Here is a 19,263-nt window from a genome sequence, read left to right on the forward strand (position 1 = left end):
AGGAACAGAGTAAAGACTGGACGCTGGTTCAGGAGAGGGGAGCGATCAGATGAGGACCCCAGAGGACTGAACTGGGCAAGGATACTGGGACTAGGATGAGATGACTGAGCAGTGGACAGTAGGACCAGGCAGCCAAGGAGAATGGGACTTGGAGAAAAAGCTTTGGGTGGGTAAGTAATAGGATTGTGAGAGGGTCAGTTTGGAAGAGAGGGGCAGAAAGGATCAAGCAAGAGGGGAACAGGCAAAAATTTCTCTATTAGAGCACATTCCACTCCACAGCCCTGAACAGAACTCAAGATTCTGGAGTCTCTCACCATTCCTTTGCTGTCAGCAAATATATGTGAAACCAACTGACGAAGTGCATCTCACTCCCTTCTAGAGCTAGTCCATATATAGCATGATGAGCTACTATTGCTATTAGTTACTCAGTTAGCTCAAGAGGCAGAGGTCTGTATAGTGGATATGAAGCTTCCAACCCTGATGATGCAGCATGTGGGTGTCACTATGAAGCTATATGACGAAACTTCTGTTTTTTTCAGGTTTTTTTAAACAAAGGAAATGACACAAAAACTACATTAAAAGAACATTAATAAGGTTGCAAAATTAAGCACTCAGAGTTAGGAATGATAGAAATAAGGCTGACTGCATCATAATGCAGGTTCAATGAGTAGTGATCAATGGCTCCATGTCTAGTTAGCAGCTGGTATCAAGCAGAGTGCCCCAGGGGTCGGTCCTGGGGGTGGTTTTGTTCAATATCTTCATTAGTGATCTGGAGGATGGCGTGGATTGCACCCTCAGCAAGTTTGCAGATGACACTAAATTGGGAGGGGTGGTAGATACGCTGGAGGATAGGGATAGGATACAGAGGGACCTAGACAAATTAGAGGATTGAGCCAAAAGAAATCTGATGAGGTTCAACAAGGACAAGTGCAGACTCCTGCACTTAGGACAGAAGAATCCCACGCACTGCTACAGCCTAGGGACCGAGCGGCTAGGCAGCAGTTCTGCAGAAAAGAACGTAGGGGTTACAGTGGATGAGAAGCTGGATATGAGTCAGCAGTGTGCCCTTGTTGCCAAGAAGGCTAACGGTATTTGGGGCTGTATAAGTAGGAGCATTGCCATCAGATTGAGGGACATGATCATTCCCCTCTATTAGGCATTGGTGAGGACTCATCTGGAGTACTGTGTCCAGTTTTGGACCCCACACTACAAGAAGGATGTGGAAAAATTGGAAAGAGTCCAGCGGAGGGCAACAAAATTAGGGGGCTGGAGCACATGATTTATGCGGAGAGGCTGAGGGAACTGGGATTATTTAGTCTGCAGAGGAGAAGAATGAGGGGGCATTTGATAGCTGCTTACAACTACTTGAAAGGGGGTTCCAAAGAGGATGGATCGAGACTGTTCTCAGTGGTAGCAGATGACAGAACAAACAGTAATGATCTCAAGTTGGAGTGAGGGAGGTTTAGGTTGGATATTAGGAAAAACTTTTTCACTAGGAAGGTGGTGAAGCACTGGAATGCGTTACCTAGGGAGGTGGTGGAATCTCCTTCCTTAGAGATTTTTAAGGCCCGGCTTGACAAAGCCCTGGCTGGGATGATTTAGTTGCTTTGAGCAGGAGGTTGGACTTGATGACCTCCTGAGGTCCCTTTCATTCCTGATATTCTATGATTCTATAACTCACTATACCAATGAGACTATACCAATGAAACAGACACAGCACGTTAGAATTATGAAGCCTTTAGCCTATTTTGCCGGTACTGGAGATGGTGAAAAGTGCTGAGCCCCATCTGAAGACCTCTACTCCCCCCTACCTCAGGCAGCAGCTGTCAGTGACTGATCTGAACAGGATTGATGGGAAGGCTCAGATTTTTTCAGGGAAGCCTGAGGTCTTTCAGAGCCAGAAGACGTTTTAGTTCCTGGAGTAGTGTCTCTCATAATCAAAGCACTAGTTGAAACCAAGAAGACTGCTTATTAGGAGAGAGCTCAGAGTCCAAGATACAGACATGGACTTCTCCATGAAAAATAATTTAAAATGGCATCATATATCTTTTCAACATGCTTAGAAAAACAGTTTTAAATAGTACACTTACTAGGTATGTGGGTTACTCTGAAATAAGAAGGCATATCGAATGTGCATGATTAGCAAGCACAGCTGTCTTGCATCCTGGGCATATTTTAAGCCTAGGGATTTGCATTCTGCCGTCAGACCTACCCTTGTTATTTAGGCAAGACTGAAAGAAGAAGAGACTCCCAACCCCACCCTTTTTTTTTAAAACTCAACGGGCTTAAATGAAACTTAACAACAAACTAATGAACTGATAACTCTTTTTTTTAGACAAAGAAAATGCAGTAGATCTAATCTACCTGGATTTCAGTAGGCATTTCATACAGTTCCACATGGGAAATTATTAGTTAATTTGAAAAGATGGTGTCATAAATATAAAGGGAAGGGTAAACACCTTTAAAATCCCTCCTGGCCAGAGGAAAAACCCTTTCACCTGTAAAGGGTTAAGAAGCTAGGATAACCTCGCTGGCACCTGACCAAAATGACCAATGAGGAGACAAGATACTTTCAAAGCTGGAGGGGGGGAGAAACAAAGGTTCTCTCTGTCTGTGTGATGCTTTTGCCGGGGACAGAACAGGAATGGAGTATTAGAACTTAGTAAGTAATCTAGCTAGATATACGTTAGATTCTGTTTTGTTTAAATGGCTGAGAAAATAAGCTGTGCTGAATGGAATGTAGATTCCTGTTTTTGTGTCTTTTTGTAACTTACGGTTTTGCCTAGAGGGATTCCCTGTGTTTTGAATCTGATTACCCTGTAAGGTATTTACCATCCTGATTTTACAGAGGTGATTCTTTTATTTTTTCTTCTATTAAAATTCTTCTTTGAAGAACCTGATTGCTTTTTCATTGTTCTTAAGATCCAAGGCTTTGGGTCTGTGTTCACCTATGCAAATTGGTGAGGATTTTTATCAAGCCTTCCCCAGGAAAGGGAGTGTAGGGTTTGGGGAGGATTTTGGGGGGAAAGACGTTTCCAAGCGGGCTCTTTCCCGGTTATATATCAGTTAGACGCTTGGTGGTGGCAGCAATAAAGTCCAAGGTAAAAAGGAAAATAGTTTGTACCTTGGGGAAGTTTTAACCTAAACTGATAAAAATAAGCTTAGGGGGTTTTCATGCAGGTCCCCACATATGTACCCTAGAGTTCAGAGTGGCGAAGGAACCTTGAAAGATGGGGATTAATACAAGAATTGAAAAGTGAGTAAGGAACTGGTTAAAGACTACAACAGTTCATACTGAAAGATAAACTGCTAGGCTTGAGGGAGGTTACTAAGGGAGTTCTTCAGGGAATAGGGTTATGGGAATATCATATAAGATGATCTGCAGGACCTTGAAAACTGGAGTAATAGAAACGGGATGAAATTTAATAGTGCAAAGTCGTGCACTAAGGGACTAAGAATTTTTGCTATAAACTGGGGACATATCAATTGGAAGCAACAGAGGAGGAGAAAGACCTGGTTCTACTGGTCGATTACAGGATGACTATGAGCCACAATGTGATTTGGCTGTGAAAAAGGCTAATGCAATTCTAGGATGTATGAGATGAGGTATTTCCAGTAGCAATAGGGATGTGTTATTACCATTATATAGTCATTGGTTCTTCTTTTGTATGACATTTGAAAAGCAACAGGCTGGGATTATAATTGAATTTTAAGATTTGAAAGCCATTCTGATGTTTCTGGGATAAGCTAGGTGGATCCTCCTACTACCACCACTGTAAGCATAAATGGGACAGTTGTTTGTGATGTCACATGATTTGTACCTCACCAGAGTCCCAATTTGGTGATTCTTTGATTTTCCATTTGTGGAGGAAATATTCTGACCTGGCGATGAGACCTCATCTGGAATACTGTGTAATTCTGGTCTCCTGTGTTTGAAAAAGATGATTTCAAACTGGAAAAGGTGCAGAGAAGTGCTACTAGGATGATCAGAGGAGACTTAAGGAGCTTTGTTTAGCCTAACAAAATGAAGGCCGAGGGGATATATGATTACTCTCTACAAATACATCAGAGGGATAAGGCAGGGAGAGAAGTTATTTAAGTTAAGCACCAATGTTGGCACAAGAACAAAGGGGAGCAGTGGGGGCAAAAAACCTAAATGGGTTCAAGACTGAGCTTGGCATGTTTATGGAGTGGATGGTATGATGAGATTGCCTACAATGGCATGTGGCCCACCTGTGACTGATAGTAGCATATATTCCTAATGGCTGGAAATGGGACACTAGATGGGAAGGACTCTAAGTTATTACAGTGAATTCATTCCCAGGTGTCTGGCCGGTGGGTCTTGCCGATATGCTCAGGGTCTAACTGATGGCCATATTTGGGATTGGAAGGGAATTTTACCCCAGTGCAGATTGGCAGAGACCCGGGATGGTGAGTTGTTTTCTTTCCCCTGAAGCATGGGTCATGGGTCACTTGTTGGTTTAAATGAGAGTAAATGGTAACTTGAAGTCTTAATCATGATTTGAGGACTTCAGTAACTCAGCCAGAGGTTATGGGTCTATTACAGGAGCTGGTGGGTGAGGTTCTGTGACCTACGATGTGCAGGAGATCAGACTAGATGATCACGATTGTCCCTTTTGGCTTTAAAGTCTGTGACTCTAACTATCTATTACCCTAATTCTAAGCAAGGCGGCAGTAGGACACTGTAGTTCTGACTTGCTGCCATGGGAGGTCAGAAGGAACTGAGTGGCAGGTTGGGGCTTCTCCACCCTTTATAATCTCGCTGTAGGTGGCATGAGGGTGTACAAGGTGCATGGACACCCCTAATGGACACTGCGGACTAAAAGATGCACAAGATGCATACACCTTCAGTGGGATCTGTGTAGACAGTTGCTTGAAGAAGAACTTGCTCTTTGCTGCTTACAGGACTAGTTTAATCCATTCAGCTCTCATGTTTAGATTCAATAAGTGTTCAACCATTAAGACCATTTCAAATAAAGAAAGTATTTTTGTCATTCAAGAGTGCCTTTGACAAGAAATAGTGTATTCTAAGGAGAGCATCTTTATCATTTTGCAGCAAAATACAGAAATTTAGCATGGCTGGCTGTAACTTCTAATGCTGTTTTTCTCTTGAGCATTATGGTTTTTTTTACTAGCATCTTTAAAAAAGGATTTGAAGTAAAGGGTATACAAATCAACAATGTATTGTATGTTCTCTAGCATTTAAAATTAAATCTTTACTTTGTAAATGACAATCACTTCTCACCAATAATCAATACCAATTTATTATAGATGTATGGCAAACAGATGACTACTCTATTTTGCATTTATATCTCTATCAATTGATCAGTATTTTTTTTCAAATGTTCACTGTATTTATTAAAATGTTCACTATTCTATTTTAGGAGATTTGTAACTCCCAAACCATACATATTAAAATAAAAACATTCCTGTATTTGGTTTACAAAACCTGATGCAATTGTAGGCATACATTTTGTTCTGTGTGTAACCCACCTACTTGGTACAGCTAACACAAGTTCTAGACATAAGATCGGTCTTCTTCCAGGGAAAAACAAACATATTGTAATCCATCACAACCTATTTGAAGGGACATGGTGAAGCCTGATATGCCATGAAATTGATTTACCTTGGTAATAATCCTATCAAAAATGACTGATCTTCCAGATGTTTTCTGTGCATTTCAATTTCCAATTAACTTTTGCAAATGCAAGAAAACATTTAAAAATACTGTAGCATGCAACTTTTCAGACACACACACACACACACAACATAACAAGCAGTCTATTAGAGAAAAACTACAAGAGAAATATTTCAATGATTAGTTGTATATCATTAATTCCCTGGTGACTTACATAGTACTAATTACATTTGATTCTTCCTGTAAAACTGCTTTCTTCAACTTGCCACGTTCAAAACATGGTACAACCTTAGAAGCTGACAATCTGCCTAATGTTGAACATGGTTAAATATAAAACAGTGAAATGTGTCTTGCAGTTGGAGTTGTTTTTGTTCTTGCAAACTGTTATCGGATAGCTAGTTAAACTCCAATGGCCAGTTCTTCAGCTGGTGTAAATTGATGTAGCTCTACCGAGGTCAATGGGGCTGCGCCAATTTAAGGCAGCCAATGTTAATCTGGCACCAGATGCTAAAGGCATGTTAATGCCTTTGAAGGCTACATTTAGCACCGTGCTAATAATTGGTCAAATTGTGAAGTTATTTGAAAAATACAGCATTTCATCTTGGATTATGATCTTGTCAAATCTCATAGACTATGCAGGGGTAAGCCAAGTTGGTATCTGTAAGGCCTGGTCTACACTGGGGGGTGGGGGGGTGGATCGATCTAAATTATGCAACTTCAGCTACGAGAATAGCATAACTGAAGTCAACGTATATTAGATCGACTTAGAATTATTTACTTTGCGTCCTTGCAGCGCGGGATCGATGGCCGCCGCTCCCCGTCGACTCCGCTTCCACCTCTTGCCGTGGTGGAGTTCCGGAGTCAACGGCAGGGCGATCGGGGATCAATTTATCGTGTCTACACTAGACACGATAGATCGATCACCGATAGATCGATCACTACCCGCCGATCCAGCGGGTAGTGTAGACGTGGCCTAAGAGAGTACACCATGGAAAACTGAGTGACATAGGAAGCAGTGTTGGTGTTTTTTATAAAATAATTCCTCTTTGACTAAATTCACAACAAAAAATGTGTTGTACAATATTTTAAACATTCCTAAATTGCTACAGACTGAAAACATTCATACTTTGCTTCAAATTCATATTTCCTGACAGCAAGTTAAACAGATATAAATATACTACAATACAGTACATAAATGGGAGAGTGTATATTATTGTCGTTCCTGGCTTCATTTTTTAATTTTTAGCACCTAAAGCAAAGTATGGTGAGATATTTCCTTATTTTTCCAGATAAATTTCAGCGGAAAATTATCTTCTCACCTGGATGTAGAGAAATATTTCTTCTTTATCAACAGAAAGCTTTACGTGTTATCAAATTCCAGTATGCTTGCTTCTGCTCATCTCCAACTGTGGTAAAAGGTGGAGAAAGCCCTCTCTCCCCCCTCCCTTTGTTTACGCACACAGGGTCAGATAGAATCAGTCATCTAATAATTAAGTGCCCAATCCTGCAAGCCTCTTCACATGGAACTCCCTCTGAAATCAGCAGGAGTTCTGTATATGCGGGATTGAGGACCAGGCTAACTTTCTTAACTTTAGGCCAAATTCTGCTCTTAGTCACACAGGATTTATACTGGTGTGAATGAGAGCAGATCATGGCCCTTAATTTATACATCTATGATAACTATTCTTTTTTATAATTAAGGAAGTTTTCCAAAAGGGCCTAAAACAAATGCACAAAATATTCTTCTTCTTAAAAATGTCTAAAGAAAAATACACATATTTACCTTAAAATAGTTATTGAGTTCATTTGAGAGAAACTGATAAAAAATCTCTCTTTCAGCAGATTCAATCAGGCGATCATGGAATACTCGGGTTGTTTCATGCACAAAGAGAAGAGCTGCAGTTTCTTTTGAGACAATAACAGACCTGTGGGCTTGCAACAACCCCTGGAGCACCTGTTAGCAATTTTAGTATACAGTGTTTATATGAAGTTTTAAATTAATTGGATTACTAAAAGAGATCCTGTTATATTTATTTTGAAACTACCATATATTGTATTAAGCTTTATCAACAGTAGTATCATACATTTTAATCAGAACTAAAGCATTCAAATATCTCTTACTTAAGCTATGTATTTTCTTCTCCTGCACATGCATTCAAGGGAGCAGGAGGGCACAAGAAGCCTACCTTGTACCTCCCACACAGAGGATGGTAACATGACAGTTTCTGGCCCATGACCATGCTTACAACATCATGCTATCCAGGGAAGGTGGGAGGACACGAAACAAAGTGCACATTGCATCCTCTATAAGATGTAGCAGCAGGTGTATCTTCCCTAGGCATCAGGAACTATAGAAAATATTGTGCCTCTTGAGGCACAGTGGGTCCAGGAGTCCTAATGGGGTGGCAAAGCTCAACACAAGCCCTACCACAGGGCTGTTGGTATAAGCCAGATGACCACCCATCTTTGGTCAGCCATAAGCATAAGCAATGCAAGTGGCTGCCTGGGGTACCTTTTGCAATGTTGAATAATTTGCGACACACAGAGCTTACATGATCCAACTTTCCATACATACTAGGAATAGAAGCAACTCCTGACCTAATAATTTCCCCTTCCCCATCTTCCCTGGCAGCATGAGGCCCTGAAAATTCCTTAAATATCTCTTGTTTGAGTTTCATTACTGTAGGATACTGTAGTATTTTATTTTATAAGAAATACCACACTTGCTGAAATCACAATTTATTGAAATTTTTAATAGTACACGAAAATGTTTTTATATTTGTAGATCATGCACAACAGGGACTGATGTATATGCTCAGCCTTGATTCAAACTTTAATCTTTTCAGTAAATGAATATACTTAAAGGGTTAATTGAGCCCTGGTATAAGTGGAAGCTCAACTTAATTGAAGTCAACAGAGTTGTGCCGACGTGTAGCAGGGCTGAAAATGGCCAAAATTATTTAGTTCCTAGATATTTGTTTCTAATGTTAACACATCTTTTTATGGAAGGAAATAAAGATAAGATACAACAGTATATACCAGTGCACAAGTAAGTGAGATATAGATTAGTATATAGTGCTCATGGTATGGCCACTCTGGTAGGCAGCAACAAATATTTTTAAAACGAACAATTTGTAGTCTGAAGGAGACCATTCCATTCCGCCCTCTGTTTTCTTCTTTTTATTAATAATTATTTCTGAGTGATCTTGGCAATTCTAAAAGCAAAGACTGGATTATATGGAAATCTCCAAATTTATTTTCCTTGTTTGTCATAAACCAAATTGAAACTATCATAGGACTCCAGATGGCAAGACTAATTTAATAATCTAACTCCAAGAACCAGGCTCAATTCAATAGACAAAATTATACATGCTCTTGCTTGTTCACTCTGCACAAAAATTGAGAATACTTTTATGGCAATCTGAAATGTCTAGTGCAGTATAACACACCTTGAAGAGATCTCGTAGATTAAATGTATAGTGGCACTTAGCTGGCGTTGGGAGCATGCTGTGGCACATATTATGGTATACAGCTATGGAAGAGGAAGTTAGAAAGTCATTGCATTTCTGAACCTCAGATAAGAATCTGTTGTTATACAGGTATGTTCCCAGATGAACCTAAAGAAGAAAAATGTATATGATTTAGTTACCACTTCTTAAGAAAAGTTTAAGCATATTGCTAACTGCTGAAATATAACAAAATTTATAAGACAAAAAGCACCAATTTTCATTATTATTTTAACAGCAAAAGACACCCTTACTTACCTGTACAGTAACTTTGGTTCTTCAAGATGTGTTGCCCACTGCTGGTCTATGTGTCCAGTGCATTTGAGCAAGAGACTTTTGGTCAGCAGTACCTGTTCGGGTGAGGGATGTGCCCTGGGGGTCCTCATGCCTCCAACTGAGGGCATAAAACACTGGGCCACTCAAAGTGCCCCCCAGTTCCTTCATCACTGAAATCCTTATGAAAACAGACTCCACAGTAGCAGGGATGTAGGGCATGTTGTGGAATGTGTGTGTACAGGCAAGTAACTGTTTCTTCTTTGAGTGCGTGTCCGCATATATATTCCACTGTTGATGACACCCAAGCAGTAGACATGTTGGAAGTGGGAACCAGGAGTCTTTTAAAACAAAGACTATAGAACTTCTTTCCCAAAGTTCACATCACCTCTAGATACAGCCCCACATTCACTCAGCATTACACCATTGTGGAAGCAATGTCCACAGTAGGAACATTCCTTAGAGAGAGTGAGCAGCCTGAGCTATAGTAGAACAGGCAGTAATCCTAGGGAGTGGACTTGAATTAGCCACAATGTCCACAGTAGGAACATTCCTTAGAGAGAGTGAGCAGCTTGAGCTATAGTAGAACAGGCAGTAATCCTAAGGAGTGGACTTGCATTAGCCAGTTTGTAACAAATTTTGTTGCACAGTGAGATCCAGTTATAGATTCTGTGAGCCACAACAGTCTGACCGTTCACTGTCTCTGCATATATAACAAAGAGCCCGAGAGACATTCTGAATGGTTTCATCCTATCTATGTAAAAGGAAAGTGCCCTATAGATCTCTAAAGAATGCCGTTTCTTGTCACCCTTGTGAGTTTGGGATTTCAGGAAAAAACATCAGCAGATGAATGACCTGATTTCAAATGAAAATCAAAACCCACCTTCAGTAAGAATTTGGAACAGACCTTTAATGAGACATTATCTTTATGGAAGACACTATACAGATGTCCTGCCATCAGGTACAGTAACTCCTCTAATCTCCTTGCTAATGCTATTGCCAACAAAAATGCTGTCTTTGCTGGTAAGTGAAATAGACCAAGGTGGAATCATGAGACCTGCCAGGACTAAATTAAGCTCCCACGAAGGGACTGGTTTTCCTACTGGGGGATAAACCCCCATCAGACCTTTTAAAAATCTTGCTACCATAGGGTGGGAAAAAAAACAAATGTTTAATGAATGAGAGAGTGAATAGCAAAGATGGCTGCTAAGTGAACCTTCATCAAACTAATTTACAGGACTGAGTTTTTTGAATTCCAGGAATTATTCTAATATGTCTAGGACCTGAGCTGTGGAAGGAGATAATTGATGATGATGAACCTATATCGAAAATCTCTTCCATTTAGCCAGGTAAGTATTCCTAGTAGAGTCTTTCCTACTTTCACTGATAATGCTCTGTACATAGCCGGACAGACTTTCTGATGAATTAACCATTCAACCATTCAATACTGTGAGGTGCAGAGTGCAAGGAAACTTGACCATGACTCAGAGATTATGCCTCAGAGTAACAGTAAGGTGTTGGAAGGTTGAATGGATGAGGTTTGAAGGTCTAAGTACCAAAATTGTGTTGGCCACACCTGGGCTATTAATATGATACTGGCTACTTTCTGTTTGAATTTTCTTATGGTTCTAGGAATCAGCAGGATTGGAGAAAATACCTACAGATGTTCCAAAGACCATGAAATCAGGAATGGATTGGAAATTGACCCTGAACTCTGTCTTCTTTTGCAACAGAAACAATGACACTTCTTGTTTTCTTTGATAACAAACCAATCTATGGTGGGAAAACCATATTTGCTGAAAATCACTTGAAACGCCTCATCTTTTAGAGTCTATTTGTGATTGTTGATTAATTTTATGCTGAGGTTATCTGTCAGAACATTCTGCACTCTGGGGAGATCAGATGCCTTGAAAGTGACCCGATGACGAATGTAGAAGTTCCAGACGTACCTCCTCCTGACTCAACTGAGTGGATTCTGACCTGCCTTGTTAGTTCAGGTAAAACATTGAAGCCGTACTGTATGTTCTAATCTTTATGGTACCCTTGATGGAGACCCTTGATGAATGGTAGGAAGACTTTGCAAGCTCAATAAATGGCTCCCAGCTTTAGGATGTGTAAATGAAGAGCTGATTCCTGAGGTGTCCACAAGCCTTGTGTTTGCACATCATCCAGGTGTGCTCCCCAGCTCAGAGCGGATGTATCTGTTACTAGCATCTTCAATGGAACTGGAGGAGAGAAAGGGATCACCTTGCAGCATACATTACTGGATCCATCCATCAACTTAATGAGGCCAGGACTCAAGATGCAGTGTGAACTAACATGTCCATGTGATGTTTTCTTGGCTGATACACAAACTTCAACCATCTTTGCATGCAACACAGGTGAAGTCTGGCATGCTGAGTCACGTAAGTGAGGCCAGGTGGTTGAGCAAACTGAGGCAAGATCCTCCAATTGTTCTTAGATAAACCTGCAGATTATTGCATAGGTTGAGCATAGCTGGACATTTTTTTCTGGAGGCCGATAGGCAATCTGCTATTGTGAAGTCCAGAATGGCCCCAATGCACTCTATTCTTTACACAGGACACAGAACTGACTAGTCATTGTTTATTTTCAGGTCAAATCGAGCAAAGAAAAACTGAATTTGAAGTATATTGTCCAAAACTTGCTGACTGGATTGACCCTCGATTAACCAGTCATCCAGATATGGAAACACATGGATATACAGCCTTCTGAGATCAGCAACTATTACTGATTTAAAGGTGATCTAGATGAGCCCTCCCCATCCCTGAGTGGAGTTGTCTGTCACTAGAGTCTTAGTATGTAGAGGTATAGAGAAGGGTACTGCACTGCACACCGGAGGAGGGTCTTTCCACTACTTTAATGATGACTTCTTGTGGGATCATAACCATCTAGTCCATAAAGTGTCTGCTGGGTAGACATAGTGATTTCAACCATTCTTACAGAGAGTGTAGGTGAAGTTTGCCATGCTAGGTGACGTAAGTATATGAGGTCAAGTGTGTTAGAAGTCTGAGACATGCTTTCACTGATGTTCTTGGGTGAACTTGAAGTTGACTGATAAGCCCTGCTATAGTCTGGATTCTCTCTTGTGGAACGTAAGCTATCACTATCTGGAGTCTAATAGGATTCCTACGAATTCTGTGCTATGCATCAGTCAGTGTGGATTTTTGTCTATTAACTTTGAGACGTAACAAGGCAAAGAACTTTAGAGTTATTTGAACTGAGTCAGTCACCTGTTGTGAAACTCTTCCTCAAATCAGTCAGTTGTCGAGGTAAGGATAGATCTGGATTCCTTATTTATCTGGATGAGTTGCCTGTACTTCAAGGCACTTGGTGAAAACTCTTAGTGCTGTACATAGACCAAAGGGCAGAGCCCTATTCTGATAGTGGAATGTTCCTAAAGGAAATTGAGGTATTTCTGTGGGTTGGGTGGATAGATATATGGAAGCAGGCATTTTATAGGCGAAGAGCACCAAACCAGTCCTGATGATCTAATGCAGGAATTTATGGAGGCTAGAGTCACCATCCTGAATCTGAAACAATGGATGAACATTTTGAGGCACTGAAGGTCCAGGATAAGCCACCAACCTCTTGTTCTTCTTTGGGATCAGAAAATAATGTGAATAAAAGCATCTTCCCCTGAAATGTAAGGGCACCTCCTCCTCCACAGTTCCCAGCTATAGAAAGGAGTTTACTTGTTTTAACAGTCTCTTGTGAGAAGGGTCTCTGAAAGAGAACAGGGAAGGGATTGCTTATGATCTCTAGGACCCACTAGTCTGAGGTAATGCTTGACCAAACTTCTCAAAAACAAAAATGGTTGTTGCCAAGGGATGGTGTGAGGGTAGAAAAGAAAAGATCCGCAGGTGGTTCTATCAGGATCTCAATGCTGGAGTCAACCCTGAGGCAGCAAAGGAGGTAGAGGGTCATTTACACTGGAATCTCTGTCTCTTCCTCAGTGGCTCTTAGGTCCTCTGTGGCTGATTGTAATATTTGACAGAGGAGTGCTGTCGAAAGTATGTTGGCATGGCTGCTTCCTCTTTAGAGTTGGGATGTAGAGTCTCAAAGAATACAGAGCTGCCCTTGAATCCTTTAGACTCTAAAGTTTAGAGGGTGCTTCCTCTGTCCTGTTGTTGAAAAGTTCATTATTCTAAAATGTGAGGACCTTGATTGTTGCCTGGGGATCCCTGAGGACTGAAGCTATGACAATAGAGAAGTATAGAAAGTCAGATGTCCTTCTGCCATTCTATATTTCATCTCCGCTTGCTACTCTTTGGATAGTTTTCTATAAATCGAGACATTGTCTCAATTTAAAAAAAATCTTATTTTGAGAGGAGGGCCTAACAGTTAGCCATACCTCTGGATCGCAGTTGATGAATAAAGCTTAAGGCTAAAGAGTTCCAATTTCTCTGGGTCCTTTTTGCTCAGTGTGGACTTAGGAGGGCCCAATGTTTTGATCTCTCTCGTACTGCTACCACTATGAGAGAACTTGCTCTTGAATGTCTAGAAATACTTAGATCATTTAGCAGGAACTCAGTACCTCCTGTCAGCTCTTTTTGACATGACAGGGATGTATGGCTAAGATTTCTACCATGTGTTTCATTAGGTCCTGGAATTCCTTAAACTCACCAGCTGAGGGAGGTGGATTCACTGCCTTGTCAGGGGACAGTGAGGAAATCATAGCAGAGATAGGATGCTTTTCCCCTGGTAGCTGATGTTCTTCTTCACTCTTCTCCTGCCTTTCGAGTATCTGTGGCTGTAATGAGTTACCTGATTTGTCTCTTTGGGGAGGATGATTTAGCCACAGAGAGAGTGGATGAAGCAGGCTTCTTGAAGTCTGGCTGTACATCTGAAGGTGCCAAATAAAGCCATGACTGGAATGGGCAGAAGTATTGAGTTGGAGGGCACCTGGGAGGTACCAGATAGGGTGACACCCCCATGAAGCCCAGACCTCTTTTTACTACACCTAGTCCAATGTCCCCACTGGAGTATTAAGGTCTGGTGCTAAGGCAACAATTTTTCTGCTGCAGCTGTGGTGATAGTAAAAAGTTCTCCCTCTTCTTCCCCAAAGTCACTTTTAAAGGGCCCCAAAAAAGGCGATGAGTGGAATAATCTATCCTCTCATTATTTTGTCCATCAATTAGGCCTAATTTTGATACACCAATATTGACTTATTGATTTTTTACTTCTCTTATTTACCAGTCATAATTTTAACACAGTCCTTGAGTGGTAACAGTCGACCCTTTTTGTTTAAATTAAATTTAGGGTTTTTGTATTCTTTTTAACAAGGTTGTTAAAAATAGTTTTATATAACAAATTACTGTAACAATTTATGACTCTTAACCCACTTTTTATCAGTTAGGCTAACAATTAAAGTAGGCCTGCTAGGAACCAATTATTACACCACCTCCTCTAAGAGAGGGACAGGTCTCTCACGTGTACCGTATAGGAAAGGTCGGTACCACGGATATCTCTCTAACCTGCAGTGCCAGTGGCTACAAAGTTGGTGGGTTAGCTATCACTCCTCTTTATTTTTTTGAAGAGAGGGGACTCCAGTACAGAGTCCACCAATAAGTTACTCAGCACTGGAATAGTGGGTACCATGGATGTAGTTGGTACTGAGGTGGAAGATACTGGGGCTACAATCACAGAGGCACTTGTAATGAGAATCTGAGTACCAATGCAGTTAGCACCATGGTCTGTACCAAAGGGTTGGTACTGAGGGCAGCAGTTTGCTGATTTAGAGAGTACCACATGTGCTGTCTTGGAAGTCGGTACTGGGTCACTGGCATGGGTCTTGTCAGGCTTATGGCTGTTGGATAAATGAGCCCAAGAGAAGTCATGCAGCTGATGACTCTTCTGTTTCTTGCCAGGTATTGGGAACGGCAACCTGTGCCTGAGGTTCATTTTTGGATTGGTGCTTCTTTCTGCCCAACAGACACTGATGCCAGTGAAGTGTGACTGAATGGTTCTTGTGAGTGGATGTAGTTCAAGAGCTCAAAATGGAATCACAGCTCACCACCCCACTGTCTGAAGCCTGGCTGTAGCTCTTCTCTCAAAGTCTGAGAAGGCTTGGATCAATTCTCTAGGAGGAAAAATTTCATTTGCGCCTCCATCTTTCTCTGAGTATACTTGGTGAAAGAGCAACAGACAAAACACCTCTCGTGGATGTATACTTCTTCAAGAAAAAGAAGGTACTGGAAGGGTCCACACTTAATGGGCATCCAAGCATCATACGGGTGACATTAAACCCTGGTGACTTACCTTCTGCCATAATGTTAGTACCTCTGTATGGCTGGGCATGGTAGAGGTGGTGGGGAGGAAGAAAGATGTCTAGGCTAATTCAAATGTATCTAATTTCCTGTCCCCGGAAACATGAAAAAGAGAAACTACACAAATTACACTATACTATTGCATACAAGGCTAAGTAAATTGCACAGTGTGCAGAATATGTGAAGACTGCAGGGCTTCCACGTCACTGCCATGAGTGGTAAGAAGGAACTGAGAGAAATTAGGACCAGCTTTGCCCTTTATTCCCCAGGTGTGGGAGGGAAGGGATGTGATGGCACCTAAGCTGGAGGAGCAGCTCCAAAGAGCAGCTGGCTAAAAGAATCCCATCTTGCATACATAGGGTCCATGTGCTCCAAGAGCGGAATCTGTGTAGACAATCATTTAAAGAAGAAACTTAGTGACTTCAGCACTTTAGTGGGGACGTGAACAAATCCTTGGACTCCTTCCAAGATGCTATCCTTGATAAATCAATATTCCAGACAAAGGGAACAGTATGTATTCCCAATCTGGAGATGGACATTTATTACTGTTAAGTTCTTGGCAAATTTATGGTGCGCCTATGTCAGCTCAAAAGACAACACTTTGAATTGAAAATGGTGGTCCTGTTAAAAATCTGATACCTTTTAACACTTGGATATGCCTCTATGAGCACATAACTAGTTTTGCTATTTGCAGGTGGATTCAAGCCACAAGCTGTACCACCATCCTTTTGAAAAAGTAGTGTAAGATGGGCCTGATATCAGAGCTTGCAATTCTCCTATCCTAAGTGCAGAGGTGATTGCCCCTAAGAAAGCTGTTTTCATGAAAAGGTGATGTAAGGAACACGATGCTATTGATCTGAATGGGAGTCCAATCAACCCAGCCAACACTACATTGAGATCCTATCAGGGAGGGGGCTCCCTGACTGGACAGCATATGTATATCAACACTTTGAGGAATCTAGACACTGTAGGGTATAATAATACAGTGTGGTTATGTATTGGAGGATGATAAGCTGATATAGCCACCACATGTACTCTTGTAGAGCTAACCGAAAGTCCAAAGCACTGTAAGAGATAAAGTAATCCAAAATGAAGGGAATGTCAGCTTAAAATGGAGAGAAATGCTATTCCACCTAAACAGTGAAATGCTTCCATTTGGAATTGCAAGTGAGTCTTCTGGAATCATTCCTGCTATGGACCAGGATGTTTTGGACGTCTTTGGAACATGACTTCTCAATATCAGTTAGCCTGCTGGCATCCAGGCTGTATGGTGCAGAGACTCTGGAACTGGATGACTTCCTCATTGTTTAGGGAGATTATGTCCGATCCAGAGGCCACGTTTTTGGGGGCTGTACCAAGAGTCTTAACAGGTCTTTGAATCAAAACTGCCTGGTACTCACTGTGCTATCAATAGCAACTTTGCTGCATCCTGTCTGAACTTTCTCAATGTTCTCAGAATTAAAGGAACTGGTCATAGGTATACATCTGAACCTGGGAATATGAGATAAGGAAAACATCAGATAGGAATCCTGGGCTCAGACTCCCTCTAAAGCAAAAGATGCAGCATTTTCTGTTTGATTTTGTGGCAAACAAGTCTATAATTGAGTCCTTTATAGACCATTTATGGTCAAAAGAAAAGTGTCTGCTCAACTGATCCTCTAAGATGTTCACTGATCCTGGTAGATGAATGGCTGTCAAGGTAATCTGAAACCTGATGCACCAGCTCCGTAGGTGAACAGGTTCTTGGTACAGTTGAGAAGATCTAGCTCCTCCTCAGGAGTTAATATAGAACATCACTATAGCGTCATCTATCATCACTTGTATTGTTTTGCCTCGAATTAAAGGTGGGAACATCACACATGCTATACAGATTGCTCTCAGTTCTAAGGCATTTATGAAGCTGAGATCTGTTTCTTGACCATAGTTCCTGGGTCTAAGGGTGATTCTAGTATGCTCCCTATGAGAGGTTGGAAGCATCCATTACTAACATCACTGTGGGCAGAGGGGGAGAAAATGGAACACCTCTGCATACTTGGACTGGTTACTTCCAGTGGTTTAATGATGATAGGACCTGCTGTGGAATCTGCACTGCCATATCTATATGGTGTTTGCTTGGTAGGTAGATGACTTCAACCCGCCTTGCACAAAACAAAGGTGATGTATAGCATGAGGAGTGATGAATGTGCATGAAGTGACCTAGTATATTTAGACACATTCTTACTGTTGTCTGAGAATTATTAGTAAATTATTTATAAGCTCTTCCATGACTTTGAACCTACTACCTAAGCTGTTGTGGAGTCCAGAAGTGCTCCTATAAATTCTATTATCTGGGATGGTACTAAGGATGAATTCTCTTTGTTTACCTGGAGACCCAACTTAGTAAAGATTTGAAGGATGTACTATATATTATCTGTGAATTTGTGAGAAGATCCTCAAATGAGCCAGCCACTGAGGTAAGGGTAAAGGATAATGCTTTGTCTTCTTAAGCCTGGTCTACACCACGCAGTTAGGTTGACATAATGTGCCTTACGTGACCTAATTATGTCAGTGAACACACTCCAGCCTTGTCCCACTGATGTAAGGCCTGGTCTACGCTGGGAGAGAGGGCGTACTAAGTTGGTCTAAGTTACGCAACTTCAGCTACGAAAACAGCATAGCTGAAGGCAACGTACTTAGAGCTACTTACCGGGTGTCTTCACTGTGGTAGGTCGACTGCTGCTGCTCCCACTTCAACTCCACCTACGCTTCTCGCTCCGGTGGAGTACCGGAGTCGATGGGAGAGTGCTCGGCAATCAATTTATCGCGTCTTCACTAGGCAGTCGATTTATTGCGTCTTCACTAGATGCCATAAATCAACCCGCGCTTGATTGATTGCTCTGGAGGTAAGTGTAGACATGCCCTAAGTCCCCTACTAGATCAGCATAACAACTCTACCCCACAAGAGGCAAAGGGCTTATGTTGATGTAGTTAGGGAGACACAGTATCTGTACAGACACTGAGTTACTTACATTGACTGTTAGCTGTCTTGTCAATTTCACGGCTCCATGCTGGAGCCCTGAAATTGACAAGAAAGCTAGGCAGCTAGAGTCTGGCAGCACCCACCCAGCTCTCCAGTCCCTGATCAGGGAGCCAAGCAGCCCAGGTAGCTGCCCCCACTCCCAGTGGGGAGGCGAGAAGTCCAGGCAGCTGCTCCCTGCGGGAAATGGGGAGGCGAGAGACTTGGGCGGCTGCTGGGCCCCCAGTGAGGAGCTTCACAGGGCTAAGAGTTCTGGCTCTGAGCCCTCCACACTGCCCCTCTTCAGCTGGTGGAAGCACTCCTGGTGAGGACACACACCACTGACAGAAGGAGGATAGCGTGGACATCAGTCACTGCAATGTGCCAAGTATCTACTTTTTCCCCAGGGATAAATTCCCATTTCTGGCATAGCTGCTTCCCTTGTCCCTGGAGAGATGTGTAAATGGCAATCCCTGAAAACACTAGGATGAATTATAACCAATATCTACTGTTTGCAGTTAGAACAGACTCACAAATGAGTCT

General features: G+C 41.7%; 1 protein-coding gene across 1 annotated transcript in view; it reads right to left on the reverse strand.

Moving 5' to 3' along the window:
• Positions 1 to 19,263, reverse strand: part of DNAH14 (dynein axonemal heavy chain 14) — a 514,964-nt gene that overhangs the window by 152,182 nt on the left and 343,519 nt on the right. The window contains exons 52-53 of the mRNA XM_043543588.1: positions 9,109 to 9,276; positions 7,443 to 7,613 (exon numbers count right to left, since the gene is read on the reverse strand). Of these exons, the coding sequence (XP_043399523.1) occupies positions 7,443 to 7,613; positions 9,109 to 9,276 (339 nt within the window). The remainder of the gene's footprint in view (positions 1 to 7,442; positions 7,614 to 9,108; positions 9,277 to 19,263) is intronic.

The sequence above is a fragment of the Chelonia mydas genome, chromosome 3 (assembly GCF_015237465.2).
Source record: "Chelonia mydas isolate rCheMyd1 chromosome 3, rCheMyd1.pri.v2, whole genome shotgun sequence".
NCBI lineage: Eukaryota > Metazoa > Chordata > Testudines > Cheloniidae > Chelonia > Chelonia mydas.